This window comes from Triticum urartu, chromosome 5 (genome assembly GCF_003073215.2).
Source record: "Triticum urartu cultivar G1812 chromosome 5, Tu2.1, whole genome shotgun sequence".
NCBI classification, from domain to species: Eukaryota; Viridiplantae; Streptophyta; class Magnoliopsida; order Poales; family Poaceae; genus Triticum; species Triticum urartu.
Genome location: NC_053026.1, coordinates 405,659,637 through 405,681,268, shown reverse-complemented (window position 1 = coordinate 405,681,268; position 21,632 = coordinate 405,659,637). Strand labels below are relative to the sequence as shown.

General features: G+C 48.8%; 1 protein-coding gene across 1 annotated transcript; it reads right to left on the bottom strand.

Moving 5' to 3' along the window:
* Positions 1-1,416: 1,416 nt before the first annotated feature.
* On the bottom strand, positions 1,417-5,465 carry LOC125556094. Its single transcript, XM_048718889.1, has 8 exons — positions 4,899-5,465; positions 3,630-3,727; positions 3,488-3,542; positions 3,304-3,401; positions 2,722-2,846; positions 2,348-2,627; positions 2,096-2,208; positions 1,417-1,797 (listed from the first exon to the last, which is right to left on the bottom strand). Exons 1-8 carry the CDS (start codon positions 5,416-5,418, stop codon positions 1,677-1,679), a joined length of 1,410 nt encoding a protein of 469 aa, XP_048574846.1. The 5' UTR covers positions 5,419-5,465; the 3' UTR covers positions 1,417-1,676.
* Between the last annotated feature and the right edge of the window lie 16,167 nt (positions 5,466-21,632).

The window sequence follows — 21,632 nt, the reverse complement described above, 5'->3', positions numbered from 1 at the left end:
TGTATGTATCTACAGGTTGGATCCTTTCGATCTAGACTTCTCTTCATCGGCAACGGTTGATATTCTGGTGCGCTAGTCCTACAAGGCCTTAGCACGACGATTTTCCAACTATCTACTACAATAATGTTTGCCTGGCTCCTATGAGAGAGGGGCGATGACGGCAGCACGCCTTCGGCTTGCTCCAGTGCTTGTAGTCATCGCTAGGTGGCCTACGAATCTGAATGTAATTCTTACTTCTAGTGTTCATTGTACCACCTTGACAGTTGATGAATAGATTGAAAATTTTCTCAAAAAAAAGAGAGAGATTTGGTTCTATAGCCACACCAGGGCATTGAGATTTGGATGACAACTTGGAGGGTAAGGAAAGTGTATCACCCCTTTCGGGGTTCTGTAGTTCGAGTGATCCCACCGGATGCCTCTCTCGACAGACTAACTCGTTTGACTTACAAGTTGCCCCCTTGGTAAGTGGGACACTCGTGTGCTGTGTGTCGACTGGACTTCACATGAGGTCTCTCTGAAGATAAATTTTTTTATGTCTCTCTGACCTACAGGATCCACCATCGATCGATTCCTGATGGTCCCGGTGATATGGCTTCACTCGACACCGACTGGATCCTTTCGGCTTCAGTTTATTGAGAGAGAACATCATATGCTGCTTCAGTTCCTTCAGAGAGAATTTGGCCTGTTGCTTTCTCATCTGATACCCTTTCAGCCTCAGCACGCTCGGCTAGAGCATGATCTCGACGATTGGCCCACTTGGAAGCCCGCTTATCCCACATATCTCGATAGAGCACGGCAAAAACAAAGTGCCAAGCTCGCCATCAACTCCTCCATTGTCGACGCACGTGTGCTGCAAGCCTGCAACAATATAGTACTCCCTCTGTAAACTAATATAAGAGCGTTTAGATCACTAAGATCTAAACATTCTTATATTAGTTTACAGAAGGAGTAGCAACAAGGGTGATGGTGCGCGAAAGACGGTAGAACAAAAGCAGTGGCTTTCACGTCCATGTACGAATCCTGAGCTCAGCTGCTCGCTCTCTCGCTCGTTGGATCGATCACGATCGGTCATGTGCCATGGAAGCGGCAGGAGGTAGTGGACTCGAGAAGTGGAGGACGAGCAGTACAAGATAACCCGACCTGCTATTTCATTCGAGCACATCAATGGCGTCGGCCGCATCTGTTGCACTACAGTAGTATGTATGCGTTACGTGCAACGGCATTTACATGCAACATTATGTGGGTTTTATGAGGGCTGGCTGTGCCGCGTTTACCCGCTTTCAACTTGCGGACACAAGACAACACACAAGTGGGAAGCCCTGAGTTGCCACGGCCATCGCGCACGTGCAGCTTGCTAGCATGCCGAGCACGTACGGGGCTCGCGACGTGGCTGGGCATTCAGCAAACCGACCAGCATGCTTAATTTCACAAATCCACTACCTGAAGCTTTACTTGTATATACATGGCAGTGTACTACACATGATCATCCAGCTCTGTTCGTCATTCGTATCACACGAACACACGTCCGCCGCCTAGAATATTTTCTGTTCATTCGTTCGTTCATTCGTCCGCCACACAGCCAACGGAGTGCTGGCATCTGTACTGTGTCAAGCTGTTAGGAAAGCAAGCGGCGACTATGAATACAATCCTCCGATCGCCACACCCCGGTATCTTCTCTAGAACATTAAGAAGATGCCTCCGATCGCCACAGACTTCAGGATACGAATGCAACAGGTCAATACAGATATCAACCTGTCTCCTGGTTCGTTCTCTTCATCAGCCTCCTGCTCCTCGTTGCTGAAAAAGTAAATGCAAATTTTGTAAGTTCTTAGCTCTATAGATTTCAAATAAAAGAATAATGACATAAAAATCTGAACCACCAAGTATTTGTAAAAGCTACTGGATTCAGATTCTAGGCCTTCTAAAATCAGAATCTCAAACAAAGACATCGATTTCTAACCAGGTTCACATGACAGTAACCAGGTTCACATGACAGTTGCAGGAACGCAGGATGAGATATCTATCATATAGAGATCTCCATTTCAGAGGAGGGTGCTCACAAAAGAACACACCTTAGACAGTTGCAGGAACTTACCTGGAAAGAAGCTCCGTCAGCGGATCACATAGCCTCTTTGTTGGGTTAGTTTCAGCATAGAAGCAAATATTTGCGGAGACACCTTTCCATTCAGGTAAATTTTCAACAATAGACTGCACAAATATTATATGTTACACATCCGTAAATCTTTAAGAAATTGACGTTCAATCATTTACAAACTTGCAGTAATTCTCAAGCACGGAAACAACAAATGTATGTAAAGAAAATAACAAGTTATTGGAAATACTGTACCTTCTTAACAGCTTCAGAATTGACCATAACCTTCAAGTATTTCACTGAGGGGTTGAAGCCACTGGGAACTCGCTCGTCAGCATACATCATTGTGTAGACAGTACCAGGTAGGCTCTTTGGCAGCTGCTTTGGCAAATCGGTATCAGTTCTGCCATCGGTACAGGGTGGGTCAGCCCGGTCGTGTGCTGAATACACAAAGTGCTTGTCCTCGGAGAAGAGACTAAGTGTGTCAATAACATAATTCACAAGAATGTTGCCCCAAGGGGATTCCTCGTGTTGCCTGGTTCCAAAAAAGAGAAGTACAACAGAGTTACAATCAAATTTAATAACCCCAGTTATAAGTACAAGTACAGTCAAGTACAACAGACAGTTACCTGGGGTTGAGAACTGACACCAGGACGCCAACATTTTTACCAAATTCAGTAGTTTGCTTCATGAACATGAGTGAACTTTCACCAGTGACACTTAAACTGACCTTACTGCTCTTCCAAGCAATAGCCTGCACAAATATAATTACTTGCTGAACTTCAGTTTCACTGATTTGCATTAAATAATGTTTATGATAAATGATGGATTCCACAATCAACGATCATTTGTTGGTGCTTGTGCAGGAGTTAATTTTACACTTGTAGATTATCTGTTTTGTTTTCTTTCATTTTAATTGAGATGTCCACCTATTTTCCCTTGAACTACTGCATGCTGAATGATTCATGAAATGGATGGTATATACATCAAGATTTTGCATAATTCCTAGCCAGCGGTGGATCTGTGGGAACAAACAAGAATGCTAGAAGGAAAAGACTAACTAATCTATCAGATCTAAACACAAGAGGACCTCCAGCCCCAGCCCCAGCCCCCACCGAACCGGGCCCAGCCGTTCCAGCAAAAAATACCAAGTAGGGCCAGAGGCGACGAAAGAACTTAATAATGCAGTTAGGTTTTCAAGTTTCTCTTACCATTTCAGCAACTGTCGAGCTATCACATATTGCTATCAGGTCGGCCTCTTTTATCTCAAATAAAGCCTCGGCTACTTGCCTTCCGATGGATCCAAAGCCTTGAAAACAGAAGCAAGTTAGAAAATGTTATGCAAGTGCAGCAACATGTCTCATTTTAAGTTTTTAACTAAGCATTAATACTCACCAATAAGTCCAACTTTGAGTTTGAATGTGGTGTTATTGTCCTTGCAGGTCGCAACCTGTTTACAACCAAAGCGTGATAAAACTGATTACCATGCTACACACCAGATCATCAAACATAGCATAACATGTTATGATATACATACCTTCCAGTCGCTCCTTTCAACAGCAAGAATTTGACGTAGCTGACGGTAGAAAGGATATACATTGAAAAAAGAATCAGTCTCCATGCCAGTAGGCTCACCTACATAAACCAGATAGAGATTGATTTAGCTGATGATGAAAAGGATATACGTTCGGAAAGGAACAATTTCCCATCCCAGTTAGATCCCCTACAATAAACCAGTAGTTTTTGTGATTAATATTCAGTGGAGAAAGGAACTGAGGCGCTGCCTTCGAACCAAACAAAAGACAATAACAGTATTGAACAGAAAGAATCCCAGTACAAGGAAAGTGCGGAGTGTTTGGAATTCAAGAGGGATAATTTACGCTGCTTGGGCATCTTATTGGTGCACAACTAACCTCCAGCGAAGTCTACCAACTAGATTCTATTACATCTTAACACTAAGAATTTAGAAGCTGTCAAATGACCAGCACCATCTTCAGGTCAGACGTGACCCCCAGCTCCTCATCTAATGTGGGTTGCATTGCTGCAGATCCTCTGAGCTTATTCAGTAGAGGGGTGCTAGGTGAGCAAGGCAACTCTAACGGCGTGACTGGACTGGATGCACTCTGCTTGGTGATCCACTTCCCACGGATCCTTGGCGGTGAGGTAGGGGCTCCCCAGCAGCCACCAGTCAATCCTACACCTCCCAGGCTCAGTTTGGTGCATAACCCCTGACTGAAAACACCTTCAGTGTTGTCATAAGCTGCTATCACCCCACTGTGATCTGGAAGGGGGTTTTGAGAATGCATGAGATCCTCATGCATAGCTCCTCTACCCTGGACAGAGCATCCCCTTTGAAGAGAATTCTCCAATTTCTCAAAGTCCTCAGTATTAGCCACACACACCCAGCCTGCTTCATGTCAATCCATTTATACACTGTCCTCTATTCCTCTTACCCTTCCCTTCTGCAAGTTCCTCTAACTGGTTGTAATCGCTAACATACAACCAACGAATCCCTATACTCACATACAACCAACGAATTCCTATACTCTAACATACAACCTATCCCCATTCCCCAATGAAACCCTCGCAGCATCCAGTGGATCAGGCGGCACCTACTCTGTTCCTCCTATCCTTCCTCTGCTTGTGCAAGGATAATTGCTCTTCCTCAATTCCTGTAATATACTCTAGGATACAACCTATCTCCGACGAATCCCTCGCCTCAATCAACCAACGACACGGCCACACCCAGCGCTGCGACTACGTACAGACCACGGTTGGGTACCGGAAGAGAGGAGGTGGTTCGAACCTGAAGGTACATCAACGAATACCCAGCTGTACAGCGAGTTGAGCATCAGAGCGCAACCTTCGCCGTCGGGATCGGCGACCTTCCCGGCCCAGCGCGCGCCGTCGGCGGCCTGCAGCGTGGCGGGCTCACCAGCCGAGAAGCGGCGCCTCGGGGTCTTCTCAGTGATTTTGAGATGCACGGTCGAGTAGCTGACCTCCTCGCGCACCGCGTGGACGGCCGCGTTGTAGGCCTGCGACCGGCAGCGAAAGCGGACGGTCTCGCCCTTCAAGTCGGCGGGGAAGGGGCCCGCGGCGGCCGTCGAGGACGACGCCCAGGCGCGCGGAGGTGGGGACGGAGGCAGGCGCGCGGGGGCGGGGGCGGAGGGGGCCGGCGGCCGGCGCGCGGTGGCGGTGGCGGTGGCGGAGGCGGAGGGGGTCGGCGGCCGGCGTGCGGTGGCGGTGGCGGAGGCGGAGGGGGTCGGCTGCCGGCGTGCGGTGGCGGGGGCGGAGGAGACGCCGCCGAGTCCTGAGGATTTCTCCATCGGGAAGGAAACACGGGCAGCGGGAAGCCAAATTGAAACACGGTGGGGAAGGGGGCTGGGGGGTCGATGTAATTACCTAAGGTTTTTTGGTGGGATTGGGGAATTTGCAAGTCGGTAACGACGGGGAGCGGTTACGGGGACGGCCACTCCCAAACTTGCGTTGCACGCTATCTAAAAACGTTCACCACGGGCACATCAACCTGGCACCCTGATGTGAACATCTATGCCAAGAGTATTGTTACTCGTTCAAGAAATATTCACGTTACACCGGTACGTGAAAAGTTGACCGCGGCAGTACCAAGAAGGAAAGAAGCTGACATTTTAGAGCTAACGGCCGATCCAAATGAACCGGTGATTTCGTCCGCTTTTTGTCCGTTTGGATCGGTCAGACGGACATAGATACTTGCTTCCGCATTTGGATCGGCGCCTGCGTCTAACGTTGGCCTGAGACCCATTTTGACGGCGCCAAAAGAATGAACACATGCATATTTAAAAAAAGAGAAACAACATTAATTAACCATTAAAGCCGGCCACGAAGGCCGGTGAGAGTCCACGCGTCCACATTTGCATTAAAAAAAATAAAAACAGCCTAAACTACGAGGCGGCGCGCTGCCTTAGGCGGCGTCGTCGTCGTCCTCGAGGTCCGTGAGGTCGATGAGCGTCGGCGCCGGCTCGGCCCAGGCGAACCGCCGTGTTCCAGAGCGCCGCCATGTCGGGATGTGCTGGCGCAGGCAGTGCCGGGGCGGGGGGCTGTGTGGCCGCATGTGCAGCCGCGGCCTGGCGCGCCTCCTCCTCGAGGTTGCGCTCGAGCATCTCCTCGTACTCGCCTTGACGGCGCTCCTCTGCCAGCCGGCGCTGGCGCCACATCTCGAGGTAGGTCTGCTCCTGCGCCGGCGTCGCCCCCAGCCAAACCGGTGACGCGGACACCCACTCGCGCACCACTCCATTCCAGGAGAAGCACACGATGGGCTCGGGCTCCGGCTGCAGCTCCGGCTTGATGGGGGACGGCGGGGCCAACGGCGGCACCATGTTGTCGCCCGCCGCGGAAAGGGCAAGGGCCTGCGCCATTGCCGCCTCGTAGCGGGCCTCCTCTTCCGCCTTGTGTGTGTTAGAGAGAGAGAGAGGGGGAGGGAGAGGGGGAGAGAGAGTGAGGAAGATGGAGGGAGAGAGTGTGTGTGTGAGAATTTGATGGTAAAAAATGTCGACAAATGTCACTTGATATGTATGAGAATATTAAATATAATATTAACATAACTGATATTAAACTCTTAAAGTTAATATGGCCCCGTTGCAACGCACGGATGTTAATTCTAGTAAATAATTAGTTAATCGGTTATTTAGTTGGTACTAGTAGACTGCCCGTGCGTTGTCACGGACTTTTTAAAATTTATACTTGTTGCATATATAAACACAATGCATGTCAAATTTAACATCAGAAACAAATGAAAAATAGTTGAAATCCACTCCACTTGCAATAATTTCAATAAAAATGTAATTCGGCGACTTGTACTATCAGATCTGATGCACAAAGTAAAAAAAAGTGGTAAAAAAAATATACAACTCTTTATCGTACACTGCATTGTAATTAACAGATAGCACTTGATGCCTTTTTAAGCTTAAGACCGATCGTCTCATGAAGCATCCCATTGTTATTGTCCATTAATTGAAGACAACACATGAGGATTTTGTTCCCCCAAAACAAATGTTTCCAAGATACTACAACCATTGACTTGATTACATTATGCAATTGCATGGCAAATTATTACATATGAAAAGGCACTTGGAGGTGACCATTTAGGAACTACTGCAAAAAAACACATATTTCATACCATTTAGGAACCATGGGTGCATAAAATATTTCAACCCTTCCCCATCTAATATCCATAGCTCAAAAAACACATATTACATATGAAATTAAGGCCGTTGTCCCTCACGGGTCGTCGACCTAATCTAACGTGCAGGTGGGATAGGGTACCCCTCAGTCCTGAACATTCCTCTAGCTCTAGGCCGTTGTTCCTGCATGCCATTTTATTTTAGGCTCAAGGACCTCTAGCTCTAGGCCACCATGCTACAAGAGATGCAGAGAGTATACTCTTTAGGTGGCGTTTTGTTCACTGGCTATCCTTGGATGGGCTGGGGAGAGCCAACCTAGGGATTCCACTCGTTTGGTTTGAGAATGGGAGGGGACGAGGATAACCAGATACCTCCGAATATTCCTTCAAAAGTTAGTTGCCGCGAGCCGTGAAAATCTGGCGGATGAGGCCAGCCACCCGCGCGTGCTGCCCTCTGTTACGTCCGCGAAACTTTTTTTCTCCTCTCAAACTCCCCGAGCGAACAGAAAATATCCCCAATCCTCCAAGTCACGGTTTCTCTAAAACATGAATAGCAACGGCTGTAGCGGCGATTTTGGATCGGGGGCTCGGGGTGGCGAAACGTGAGGCCGACTAGGGCGCGTTGGGCAACAGACCCAACCATGGGGCGGCGGTGGGGCAAGCCAGGTCGTGCTTGAGGCCAGCGATGTGAGGGCATGATAGGCAGTCCCTCTCCCCTCTTTGTTATATTTGTTCCCATTGACTTCATCTCTCACTGCTAGAGACGCTTTACGATGACCCAGAGCAAGGAAAATGAGTAGGCGTGTTGATCATGCCTGATGGATGCGTGCACATGTTGGTAGATGCACCTTTGCGTTGACTTGTGCCGTGTGCGTGAGTGTTTTTTATCGAGGCAAGATCTGCAAGATGTTGTCCCGCTCTGATGTGTGTACTTCATCGGAAGGCAACGATTTCAAGGGATCTCAGTGTGATCGTATACACGTAACTGTACATGCATTGTGTATCAATTTCAGATGTACCAATGTTGTAATTAATTAGTTTGGGAAAATATTGATTATGTGCATTTAATCTCCTCATTTAGTTTAATGGAAAAAGATTTTCAATATAACCCATCTACATCATATCCATCCAACCAAACAAAAAGAGATGGCCATCACATCAATCTCTAATCCTTACAACCAAACAAGAATCAAGGATATCCCCAACCACGTGGCTGAGGGTATCCCCAGCCAATCCCTCGTCGCCCTCGAACCAAACGCCACCTTAGTGTATGAGAAAGTGTGAAATTATCTAGGAAGACTTAGTAAGTTGTTTTCCGCCATTGTGTTACTCCAATCAAAGTCAACCTATACGGTGTATAAGGCAAAATATCATATGAAAATGGGATATCACAAGCTGATGTTCTTTGATAGTAGATGGTAACACTGTTGCGTGTAAATTTGGGCCTCTGTGTAATATGGACTTCAGGGATGATAAATTGTTGATACGAGGTTTTGAGCAGCATTTTCAGCAAAATCCCAGACCTTTTTTTAGCATCTCTAATATAAATGCCCTCAATAAAAAGTGTCAGATTTAATAGGTGATAAGCCAAGTCTGCAATAATAATATCTTAACAAGCTTCAACATTGCACACGCAACTTCTGTTTCTATAAAGGCATGTTATATAGAGATGATACCAATATGGCATAGAATGCTAAAGCAGAGCTCTTAATAGTAAATAAATAAAAGGGAAGGGGAATGCGATATGCTTAAATGAGGGTTGAAATAAAAAAAAATAGTAGATGGTTGTATTATGTGGTTGCAGATATAAGGGAAAAAACTTTCTGACTGAAAATCCAAGCTAATCTGACTTAGCTCACTGCTCCAAAATGTAAGTATGCATGCCTTTGTTGAACCCCCACTATGTTTGCAAGGCCTATAGTCAAGCAAACACCAAAGAAAAACAAGACCGGTCCATCCAACCATCTAAAACATGGAGAGGATGTTATGTATTGTAATATTAATTAATTGCAACATTAATTAGTAAGACAATAAAATGGATGATAGGGATAAGAGAACAATTTCATGGATTGGTCTGAAGTGTTGCTATGCAAGCTCAGTTATCAATATAGTAACGCATCAACTGCATTAGTTGAAAATTCCTGTGGCAAAATGGAATAGCCGAACATAGTGGTGGGTATTGTGGTATAGTAGTAGCCTGATGACGATCTCAAAAGGCGCAACATTTCCTTCATGCATGAGTTTCTTGATCATTGTACTACCTGAAACAGGCTGACATTAGAAAGATATCTATACAGAAACTGAGAGCAGATTGTTACCCTTGCTCGGATTTGACTTCTTCGCAAAGAAGATCGCCAGCACTCAGATGGGCAAGCCCAAACTGGTTCAAGATCTAAACACACTGAGTACCTTTGCCACTGCCTCGCCCTCCTGCACCAGCAATGTAAGCCATGGACTGATCATCTCAAAGATTTCTACGGCTTCTATGGTGTATGCAAATCTCAGGCTTATGACCAAGATAAACTTGGTTAATAATGCAACTTATCATCTACTTCACCCTCAAGCTTAAGTAGAGTAGTAGACAAATTATCGTGAAACTGCAGTAAGTAGAGTAGTAGACAAATTACCATCGGCCTGGTTATGCATGCATGAGATGAGATGGATGGATTTTAGTAATACATGTACTTTATTTTGACCCAACCCTTTTGTCACACTCTGCATGAACTTCTTACCAGAATGGTTATTCACATAAATCTCAACAATTGGTCGGACTTGCCGTCTAGAAGCAATGCAACATGAAACCTCTGATAGTCCTTTCTGCGGGGAGGATAGTCTAGTATTCCTTGAACAAATCATACGTGATACGTTTGATGGTCCTTAGGGCATCTCCAGCCGTTGGCCCCCCAGGGGGCATCTAAAAGCGCCGCCTGGGGGTGAGCCGGCGCAAAAAATAGCCTCGCCCTCAGCCGTCGGCCCCCAGGGCCGCCCCCATGCGCGTATTAAAAAAAACCGTTCGGCGAAGTTATGATAAAAACTAGTTAAATTTCGGCCAAACATGGCAAATTTCAGTGAAATTCGGCCAAACATTACATTAACCTAATCTAAAAAAAAGAAAGGGGCTGAAGTCATCGCCGCCGTCGCTGCCATCGTCGTCGTCGCCCTTCTCCTCCTTGACGCGGGTGCCCCTGCTGGACCCCTGCCCGGCATCGCCATGGCGAACAGGCGGCGGCGCGTCGTCGTCGTCGTCGCTGTCGCATAAGACGACGACCCCGCCTTCCTCGCGGCCGCGTCGGCGCTCCTCGAAGCGGCGTAGGGCGGCGCACTGGCGCTCCTTCTCCTTCTCGCAGCGCGCCCTCTCCATCGCAATGGAGTCCTGGCGCGCCCATTCGAGGGCCGCGTCGTCGTCGTCGAATTCCACCTTCACCGGCGCCATCCCCGGCTCCGTCTTCGCCGGCGCCAGCCCCGGCTCCGTCTTTGGCTTGACGAAGCGCGGAGGAACCGACGAGGAGGAGGCGCGCCGGCCGCCCTCGTTGATGACGATGCCGGCGCTGCGAGTGCGCCGGCCGAGCGGCGTCTCCGCCACGGGCTCGGCCTTGACGCCGAGCAGCGCCGGAGAGCCGGAGGAGTGTGAAGAAGAGCGTGATGAGGAGGAAGAAGAGGAGGCGCCGAACCTCCTTGGCGCCCATGGCCCGGCGCGTCGGTGCTGCGCCGGGGCGGCCACCCTCGCCGGGGGGTACGCCAACGGCGGGTCGTTGCCGCCCTCGAGGTACGTGAGCACGCCCTCGAGTGTGCGGCCGGGGACGCCCCACCAGAGGTGGCGCCCCTCGTTGTTCTACCGGCCGCCGACCACCGGCGCTTCGTTGGTGGACGCCAAGCGCTGCTGCTGGCGGCGCTCGAAATACGCCGCCCAGGCCGCGTGGTTGTCGGCGGCGTACTGGGGGAGGGAGAGTTCGGCGTCGGTGAGGGACGCGCGCACGATCTCGACCTCCTCGGCGAAGTACTTCGGCTTTGCCACGGCGTCGGGCAACGGGGGAATGGGCACTCCCCCGGCGCTGAGTCTCCATTCCGTTGGCCCGGCGCGCATGTCCGGCGGCGCCTGGATGTTCGCCTGGAACAGGAGCCAGGACTCCTGTTCGCGGAGATGACGGCGACCGAAGCCGTTGGCCGCCGCCTCGTCTCCGGGGAAGCGTTCTGCCATGGCGACGGCGGGGCTGGGCGGGCTCGGGAGAGGTAGAGGGAGGGGCTGGGCGGCGGCGCTCGGGAGAAGTAGGGAGAGGAAGGGGCTGAACGGCGGCGAGGTGCGGGGCTGGTGTGGGCACAGGCGAGTGGAGGCCGCCGGCTTTTATAGCCGGGCCGCGCCCGTGTGTACGCGTGTGAGGGAGGGGGGGCGTCGGCGCGCCGTCCCGTGACGCGCCGCCCGTGAGGAATCAATGGCAAGGCTGACCGGCGGCAGCCTTGCCATTGATTCCCCGCGGGAACCGAGGCCGTTGAGGGAAGACGAGGCACCGAGTCGCTGACGCGGCTGGCCCGCGTCATTTTCGCGCCAAAACAGCTCGCCCCGGCGCCCCCGGGCGCCCCCAGCACACCGGGTTCGGCCTGGGTCCGCCGGCGCTGTTTTCAGCCCAAGCCGGCGAAAATTGGGCTCCTGGGGGTGCGACTGGGCCGTTTTTTTGACGCCGGCGCGAAAAAATCGCGTGGGGAGGCCTTCCTGGGGACGCGGCTGGAGATGCCCTTATGCTCATATTGGTGTTGCCTTGGAAATTAGCATCCAGTGCACCAATTTATTGGATCCGCTAGTCTACGGAGCGATTCAGTTTGGCTATCTAGAAGATGATATGGAAAAAAAGTCTCAAAAGCCAATCCATCAAATAATTAATTTTAAAATCTCCGCAATCTGCAAAACGGACAAAAGTTTGAAAATATCAATGAAATATTATCTAACTACAAAATATTATCTATCAAAAGAAAATATTAACTATCTTAGAATCTTTCAGCGATAATGTACGTACAACAATTGCTATTAGAAAACATCCTACAATATAACTGATATTATTATTATTTCAGAATACCCCAAGACAGTACATAACTCATTATGAAGATTATCACTGAACATTACTAATATTATTATGTAACTTTTATATACTAAATGATAGTTTCAAGAAATCAGAAGATGTTTTTTTTCCTTCAACAATCTTAGTAAGACAAAACGTCTTTTGGCACGGTACTTCTATTTACCAAAGACATAAAATACTCTGGTACTTTTGTCAGTTTCATTTGGATATTACCTAAAAGAATGCACATATTTAACATATATGGCGTCACATTTGTGCAGAATCATTCAACAAAATGGTGTTCGAAGGAATCAAGAACATATGATCATAATCATGCCTCAATAGCAGAATCACATGATAGAAGACAAAGAGCTAGACAAAAGTTTTCTTTCATTCTTTGGCCTTTCATTTACCATAGAGCAAAAGCACAACCAGATGCCAAGAACGTACCCAGTACAGAATGATACATGTGCATCCATTGCATGACTTAGGAGCACCATATGCCACACTGAACAGGCCTTGAAACCCAGAGTAACCGTCAGAATTTGGAAGACAACTAACTACGTCCCTTGCCTATATGTACACCAAGGAGTTAATCCGTCAAGCCTGCAGAAACAAAACCAAGATCGGAATAACAACATCAGTCCAGCTTATGTGGACTTTTATCTGCTGGAACATGGTTTCCTTCAACTCTTACTTGCAATTGTGTTATCCTGTAAGGATACAAAACGTCTTAGTAAGATTGATAGAACACAGAGATCTGAATTATATATCCAAAACATGTACCCTATCGTTTGGAATTGTGAGTGTACCACAAACTGGAGCGTTCGGCGGCAAGGGATATGTTCGTCACAGAACAGCGGGATCTAGGAAGATGGAGGCTCTGGTGATGGAGCAGTGAGGGGCAAGGCCTGCCAAGACGACGGCGAACATGGGTTTATAGAGATTCTCACCTTGTACCCGATCTTCCCACCTCCGCAAGCTTCTCGACCTCTGTCTTCAGGATGCATCCTCTTCTTCCCCTCCTCTCCCATTCATGTGTGTGGTTCACTACAGTATATGCAAGTATGCAACTGTATGCACAAAATTCAAGTTCAGAACTTACAAATAAATGTTGCATTGCACGTGAACTCAAGAGATAAACATTAGAAATTCAGAAATAGCTTAATTTCTGGTTCAATCAACACACGATTCGAAGAGGAACGGGAAGAGGGTGAAGCCGGAGTTAGAGGAGATGACATGGACCTTGATAATGAATCTCGCAACGGCGACGGTCATGTGAACGATCATGTTGATCTTGCGGATGGTTACCCGCTGCAGGTCTTCTACTCTACCATCAGCGGCTGTCGCAAGCACAGGCCGCGCGCCCCGCCATGTACGGTCAAGCACTGCCGCCCCCACCAGGTAGCCCGACAGCATGCCGACCGCCGTCACCATCGCCACGACTCATCCCACGGTGATGCATGATGCATCAGACCGGGGGAGGCCCCTGGCACGGAAGATGGAGGGCCGGGGGGGAGAGGATGGGGGGGCGGCGGCGACGGTGGCATGTGCGCGTGTGGTTTTTGCCCTAGATGGTTCTGCACGTGTGGGAGACGTAGGAGAGAGGAGGAGGAACCGGAGGGGTGGGCTGGTTTTTCCGGTTCGTACTGTTGAGTAGGCTGGACTGGAGATTGGTTGGGCCAAAGAAAACGGAGGGGAGGTGATCGTGCGGAGGGATCGACTGGGGGAGATGGGAAACGAACCAAGCGAACGAACGACGTACGTAATGAGACATTAGGAGTAGAGATAAAAGAAAGAGAGAGGCGAATCAACCTGTGGTTGAGTTTCTGGTGCTCGCAGTATTTCTGGATTTATTTCAGGATTTCCGGCGATGCGCTTTCAGTGGGAGGAGACGTTCCCGTCGACGATGAGGCGCCTACGGTGACTTCATAAATTTCGAGATGATATGCCGGCTCAGTCTCTCGGAGGTGCTCATAGGGGTAGGGTGTGCGTGCGTGCGTTCATAGGGGTGAGTGTATGTGCGTGTATATGAGCGCTTGTGTCTGTATTGATGCTCAAGAAAAAGAGAGAGAGAGTCCTATTAATATTAGGGTCGTACTAGTTGGGTCGGCTGGCTACGTAACGAGCCTGCGCGCTCCTTTAAGCATCGGTCGTTCTGGTCATGTAAGGACAGATTTTTGTTTTAGTCGTGAGTTTAATAAAACTACACAAAATGTCCTATGGCGGGGGACATCAAATATTTTTGTTGCTGATCCGAGGGGATTTTGTTGTTGTTGCGTGTGGAGTCGATCCAATTTACTCGACACAAGTTTTTGATCTTATGATCTTGCATCTTTTGTTTGACCGGGATTTCTTGTTGCTGCTGCTAGTACCGTGAAAGCTCGGGCCGTCGAACGACTCGCCATCTAGTCGAGTCTTCATCACCCCCCGCTTTCAGGTGCATATCGATACAAATCGTCGCTGGATCGACACGTGTCCAATTCTTTTTTTTAAAGATCCTTGGATATTATTTTTTCACGGCCGTAGCCCTCTCCTCTCTCCCCCTCTCAACTTTGTCGCCGCTCCGTAGCCCTGACACATGTTTGATCTCATGCGTGGTGAAGTACTCGAGGTCCACGACTGATGTCGGGGTCGTTGTCGTTGTTGGCGGAGTCAAGGATGGCCAGCACATGCCGGGGTCGAGGTGGAGTTGGAAGCTAGGAGGGAAGAAAGTGTGGTCGGGCACACCGAGGGGGAGCTGAAGAGCCCGCCGTCACCATGGTCGTTTGTTGTCTTGTGGAACCATACCTGGATGACAAGCGATGCGATGGAGGTACAAGACTATGCGGGGGATGGATGCGACATTAGGGAGAAGAGGAGACGACTGTTAGGTTAAGGGAGAGTTGCTCGGGCCCGCCTCACTGCGGTATGGTTGTCGCTCCTGCCGCAGCACGCTTCCGAGACTACAATGCGTGCCATCGGTGAGGCCCGTGCCGCCGAGTCGGCGCATGGCATCACCATGCATCACGGCGTGACTACCCTAAGAAGGTTTCGACTACTTTTGAGCATGTGAGGAGTTGAGGAGGCATGGAGGATCAAAGGAGGACCGACTGCTCGCTGGTGGAAAAGATTGGCATGTGGCAGTGCTTGGCCAGAGTCGCACACCACCGATAAGGGCCACCGTAGGCACCCGGTCGCCGACTGTCGACCATGCTACCAAAGATCGCATGGCCCTTCCATGTCGTCGTGGTAAGCCCCACGACACTGGAGCACGTGCGTATTGATTGTGTCCACGGAGCAAGCACATGCAGATTTCTTCTTCCCATTCTAATGTAACCTTGCAAAAATGCAAAAATGTTTTACATTATAAAACAGAGGGAGTAATCACTAGAGATTTAGCGGTGCAGGCATCAACAAGATGCAGCACTGGCGACAGCTTGACTCGGACGTGGGTCTGGAGCTAATCGTTGAGGGTTGTGGCAACACAGGACGAGACAACGTGGTATTGCTTTCGGCCCCGACAAGGCATGTTGATTTGAGAAGTGCGGCGGTTCGGTCCACTCTGGGAAAGAGAAGAGGATATGACGCGAAAAAACAATAGACAAAGGCTTTTTCTTAAAAAGAATAGGACATGTGTTAATCTTTTTTTTTGAACATCAATACAGACACAAGCGCTTATATATACGCGCATACACTCATCCTACGAACGCACATACGCACACCCTACCCCTATGAGCACCTCCGAAAGATTGAGCCGGCATATCATCTTGAAATTTACGAAGTCACCATAGACACCTCGTCGTCGACGGGAACGTCTCCCCCCACTGAACGTGCATCACCGGAAATCCTGAAATAAATCCAAGAACAAATGCGAGCACCAGAATTTGAACCCTGGTGGGCTGGGGATACCACAGTCCCTCTAACCATCCAACCACAGATTGGTTTGTGGGACATGTGTTAATCGAGGAGCGATTTATACCTGGCATGAACCCGAAAGCCAAGTGTGTGTACCCACGGTGAACGTTTTTTAAGTTCTTGAACCAATCTGTTCCCACAGGCCAAGTTGATCTGGATCTTGGAGGTGCGCGGCACAGCGGGAAGGTGGAGCAGGTGGACGTCGACCATGGAGATTATATGCTGTGCAGTGCTTTGGATCTGCTCGGATTCGGAGGTGTGGAGGAGCTCCGGACGAGAGCCCAACACTGACCTTGGGTCGGTGTCGGCAACAGCGGCGCCATGGCCATGGTGTCGTTCCCCTTCTTGAAGGTGTTGCCGTGTAGCTCCATTACACGACTCTCCGGGAGAAATCCCTAGCTTCGGATGGTCGAAGCGGGCGATGACGGCGGCTACATCGTTTCCTCTTTGAGGCATCGCCTTTGAGAGTCAGCATGCTGCATTTTGCACGGATCTCTTCGTCGCCGGCGACAGTGGACGTCGGGGCGGCGGCTCCAGGTGGTTTTTGATTGTGCGTCGAGATGGCGATCTCAGGAACAATGTGAGTGGCAACTCTGAGGCGGGGGCTCTATCTTGACATTGGTTGGGTGGCATCCTTGTCCCGCTTGGGCGGTAGGGGTGTCGGCTCGGTCGATGCGCCCCAGAGGGGGCGGTCTGACTTTACGTCGGGGCGGCGGCCCCGGATGTGGTGCGACGTTCGTGGTCTGCGAACGGTTGCCCTGAGCAGCGTGGGCTGCGGGCAGCTGGGTTGTGCGACGTTGCTGCTCAAGGAAAGCAGTGGTATGTCAGGGCGGCGGCCCCGGAAGGCGGTGCCGGTTGATTGCGCTGGGCGCGACGGAGCGGTGGATGTCGGGGTGGCGGCCTCGAGAGAATCATTGTGGCGACCAGACTTCTGTGGCAACGATGATGGTGGGATCGATGTCGGCGACGGGCAATGGTTGCGGTAGTCGGCTCTTCTCCGGCGTGTCCACGGTTTTGCCTCGGTTTGCTTGTTGTTGTGGAGTCGAAGCTGCGGCGGCAGGGCCCTGTGGTGTACGATGACTGGCTGCATGTAGCCTGTTCAGCAATTTTCCTTGGCGCCAGTTGTGCCAGGTTTTGTTCTTCTGAGTTCTTCGTCAGAGTCGGAGCTGTGTTGTCTGGCTGCAGGTCGACTTGTCGTCGACGAGGGTGGGCTTTGCCCTGTATGCTTCAGTCTATGGGAGTGGGGCTTGGCCCTTGTTGTTCCGATTTTCCCTAATTAATTGGGCAATACTACGGGGTGAATTGATCAACAAAAGTACAACAGAGAATGGTCAGACGAGAGTGAATCCTTACTTCTTGTATAGTGAATCTTCATCCCCTAGCATAGTGAAAGGATCGATATGGTTGACTAGAGGGGGGTGAATAGGCAACTAACAATTTTTAGCTTTTCTTTAGCAATTTAAACTTCGCATCAAAATAGGTTGTCTAGACATGCAACTAGATGAGCAACCTATATGATGCAACACGAATAGGAACACAAGCAAGCAAGATATATGAAACAAATAAACTACACAAGTAAAGGCACGAGATAACCAAAAGTGGAGACGGTGGAGACGAGGATGTGTTGCCGAAGTTCCTTCCCTTTGAGAGGAAGTACGTCTCTGTTGGAGCGGTGTGGAGGCACAATGCTCCCCAAGAAGCCACTAGGGCCACCGTAATCTCCTCACGCCCTCACACAATGCGAGATGCCGTGATTCCACTATTGGTGCCCTTGGAGGCGGCGACCGAACCTTTACAAACAAGGTTGGGGCAATCTCCACAACTCAATTGGAGGCTCCCAACGACACCACGAAGCTTCACCACAATGGACTATGGCTTCGCGGTGACCTCAACTGTCTAGGATGCTCAAACACCCAAGAGTAACAAGATCTGCAAGGGATTAGTAGGGGGAATCAAATAACTCTCGGTGGAAGTGTAGATCGGGGCCTTCTCAACCACTCCCGAGCAAATCAACAAGTTTGGTTGGCTAGGGAGTGAGATCGGACAAAAATGGAGCTTGGAGCAATAATGAAGTTTTAATGGTGGAAGAGGTGAGTCAACGGGGAAGAAGGAGACTCTTTATATAGTGTGTGGAAAAGATTCAACCGTTACCCACCTACCAGCCCGCGGCCAGCGGTACTACCGCGCATGGCCAGCGGTACTACCGCAAGGCCGCACGGTAGTACTGCTTGCAAGCAAGCGGTACTACCGCACGGTAGTGCGGTACTACCGTACTACCGTACGGTACTGCCGCGACCCCCAGCCAGGGAAACAGACGCAAGCTGGGGCGGTACTTCCGCCCGCGCGGTACTACCGCGCCATCAGGGCGGTACTACCATGAGGCAAAAAGTCTCGATAGGGGGGAGGGGAACTTCCGAGCATACTTCCGCAAAAGAACGGAAGTAGCAAAAACTCGACACAGTAGTACTGCCGAGGGGCGGTACTACTGCCTGACCGCCTAGCGTGGTACTACCGCATGGCGAAAGCGGTACTACCGTGGCAGTGCGGATGTAAAAAAATTACATCCGTTCCTACTACCGCAACCAGGCGGCACTAGCCGGGTGGGGCAGCGGTAGTAAGGCTCCGGGGGAGCGGTACTACCGTGCCACTGCGCGGTACTACCGTGGATGCCCACGGTACTACCGTTAATCCTGGAGCGGTACTACCGCAACCACACAAGCAGTCAGTCAACTATGGCAGAAAAACGGAGGAAGCTCCAAGGAAGAAGGAGGGGATACGAGGAGATGTGTACGTGATGATTCCACCCAAACCTTTCCAACACGGACCCCCTCTTAATAGTACGGCTTTCCTACGACTCAAATCCACCAAAAAAAATGTAGAAAAGACGCCATCTTCGTCAGTCTTCGAGGGGCACCCAATCGTCTTGTGCCTAGCAGAGAAGAGTCTGGAAAGCTCATGGCACACGATTAGTCCGCAAATGCATTGTCATCAATCACCAAAATACTTAAGGATAAATATGACCTTACACATAGCTAATTGCTTTCTTGGCGTTCCCAAGATCCAACTCCAGCATTACACATTCCTCCTACCTATATAGCAGAATTGGGTAAACAATGATCAGACAAACAATGCACTGCTGAATGAACATGCAACATAAGCCAGGAGGATCGTGTTCTTCCGGCGACATATAACTAATTTTCAGACAAAACACCATATATAAACAACAGCCGCAACATCAAGCTCATCCACTGAACTGTAACTGACAGAACATCAACATGCCGAAGAAATCAAGATCCTAACAGATTCTTAGTTTGAATTATTATCAATCACTACTTCAGCCGATTGCCAATAAATCATGTCAATTCTTTCAGAGTTTTCCAATATAAATAATTCACAAACTAATTTCCTCTTAACTGTGCAAATCCTCTAAAATATATGGTCTGATCCTCTGCTACCAAGCAAGACCACTTGCTGCAAACCATTTATTAAAAAAAACATCGCAGGACACTTGTACGAAGATATTAGCAGCATAAGTGAAATATTCCCTCCAACAGCTACCTGGAAATGTAACGAGCATATGCTGCATGTTGCCACCAAGAACGATTATTGTAGGGATCGTCCCGCCAAGAGGAGGGCAACGCTGAAGCAGAACATAGCCTGTTGGTTGAGTAGAAAAACCATTACCAGCTGACAGAAAAGAACTTTTCAAATAACGACTGCCCTCCTCATTCAACTAAACTGAAATGAAACTACAATCTATATAACTGAATATAGATTTGTATTATATCTATACTTGAATATTTCTATTTCATTATGATCCTACAATCTATATAACTGAATTAACTAATTGGGGAAAATGTCCTGAATGCAAGTAAAAAGAGATCTCAATCTAACAGCTACATAAGTAGTTAAATATAGCCCCCACATTAACAATTTACTACATCATATGGTAATAAATTTGACTTGTACTTTCAATACATACAAAATGAGGCTAATTAGCTCCTCAAGCATCAACAGATAGTGCGAAATGCTGAAGTAATTTTGACCAGCTGGGAGTCAAAGCAGGAGAGAAGGGCAGTTGTCATGGAGGCGATACCGGACCTGCGGCAATGCATTTGAACGAGAATTTGTAAAAAAGAATGTTGTAGCACCAAAAAATAGTAAGCTGATATGACTGAAATCAGCAATAGCGGTGGGATCATATGCCATAGTTAACATGGTGAAAAATAGATTATATGTTGTATATCAATGAAGACCGTGCCTGCACACAAATTACAGAGAAATGAAAACACGCAAGGTCCTGAAATAGTATCTTCATGTAAGACTATCTTGCCTAAGAAGTGATATGGTTTCACAAAAATCATCTACAAGGTCAATAAAAGTAAGAGGGCACTACGGCGCAGTGGCCTTAGAAAGTGGCATGTCAGCTAGGATGCCATGGTGACCTAAGGAAGGGGCTGCACATCTTCCCACGTGTGGAGATCAGACGGCGCCCGTGTCATCGCCCACCGCGACCGTAAGCGTGAACACTCGCCCATTAAATATACCATAAAAGTAAATGACTAGTAGTAAAACTACATTATTCTTCTGGAACTATACTGAACCTGTGAGTCACCAGCTTGTGCGATTGTGGGGATCAACAAATCAGTAGTATCTAATCAACCACCTTATTTTGCAAGAACTATACTGAACCTTGGAAATGACCAGATTGTGGGATCATCAGGAAATAGGTAGAATATTTTTCAACTACTAAAGCATCGGACAATACCAATAATTTGATCTTTTTTTGACAAAGGAAATATATTAATATCGTGAAGATACCAATTACACCTGGCCTCTGCATCAGCCAGATGTCCAAAGACAACTAGGATGCACACAACCAAGAAAAAAAATAAAAAAGAGAGAAATAGAAAACAAAGACCCCGTCACGGTGCTGAAGCACTCGCAACAGCAACACTCTAACCACCACCAAAGACAACATCTGGACCGCAAAAGAGATTCTGCAAAAACGACGCCTCCAAGAAGGAAACAAAACACAAGCGTTGTCATCGCCAGATCGAAGATCTTGAGTTTTCACCCTGAAAAAAGTCGGAGTTCCAAAACAATGTCTTCAGCAAGGCCATTGTCAGGCACAACCAATGAAGGCCAGACATTGGGTTTTCACCCTGGAATTCGTGACTCACTCAAGGAGCACCACCAAAAATGAAGTCCACCTGTGTTGTTACCCACTCTTTCCAAGGTCGCTGCTGCAAGTGACCAAAACCCGACACACAGGAAAAATCCATGCCACCATTCTTCATCGCCACCAAGACACCTCTCCACCATGACAAACCTTCAATAGAAGTCACCATGACTTTCTCCACCTCTGTTACTACCATGAAAATCTATATTTAGACATGTCCCATTGCTCCGTCAAGAAAGCGAAGTTTCGCGC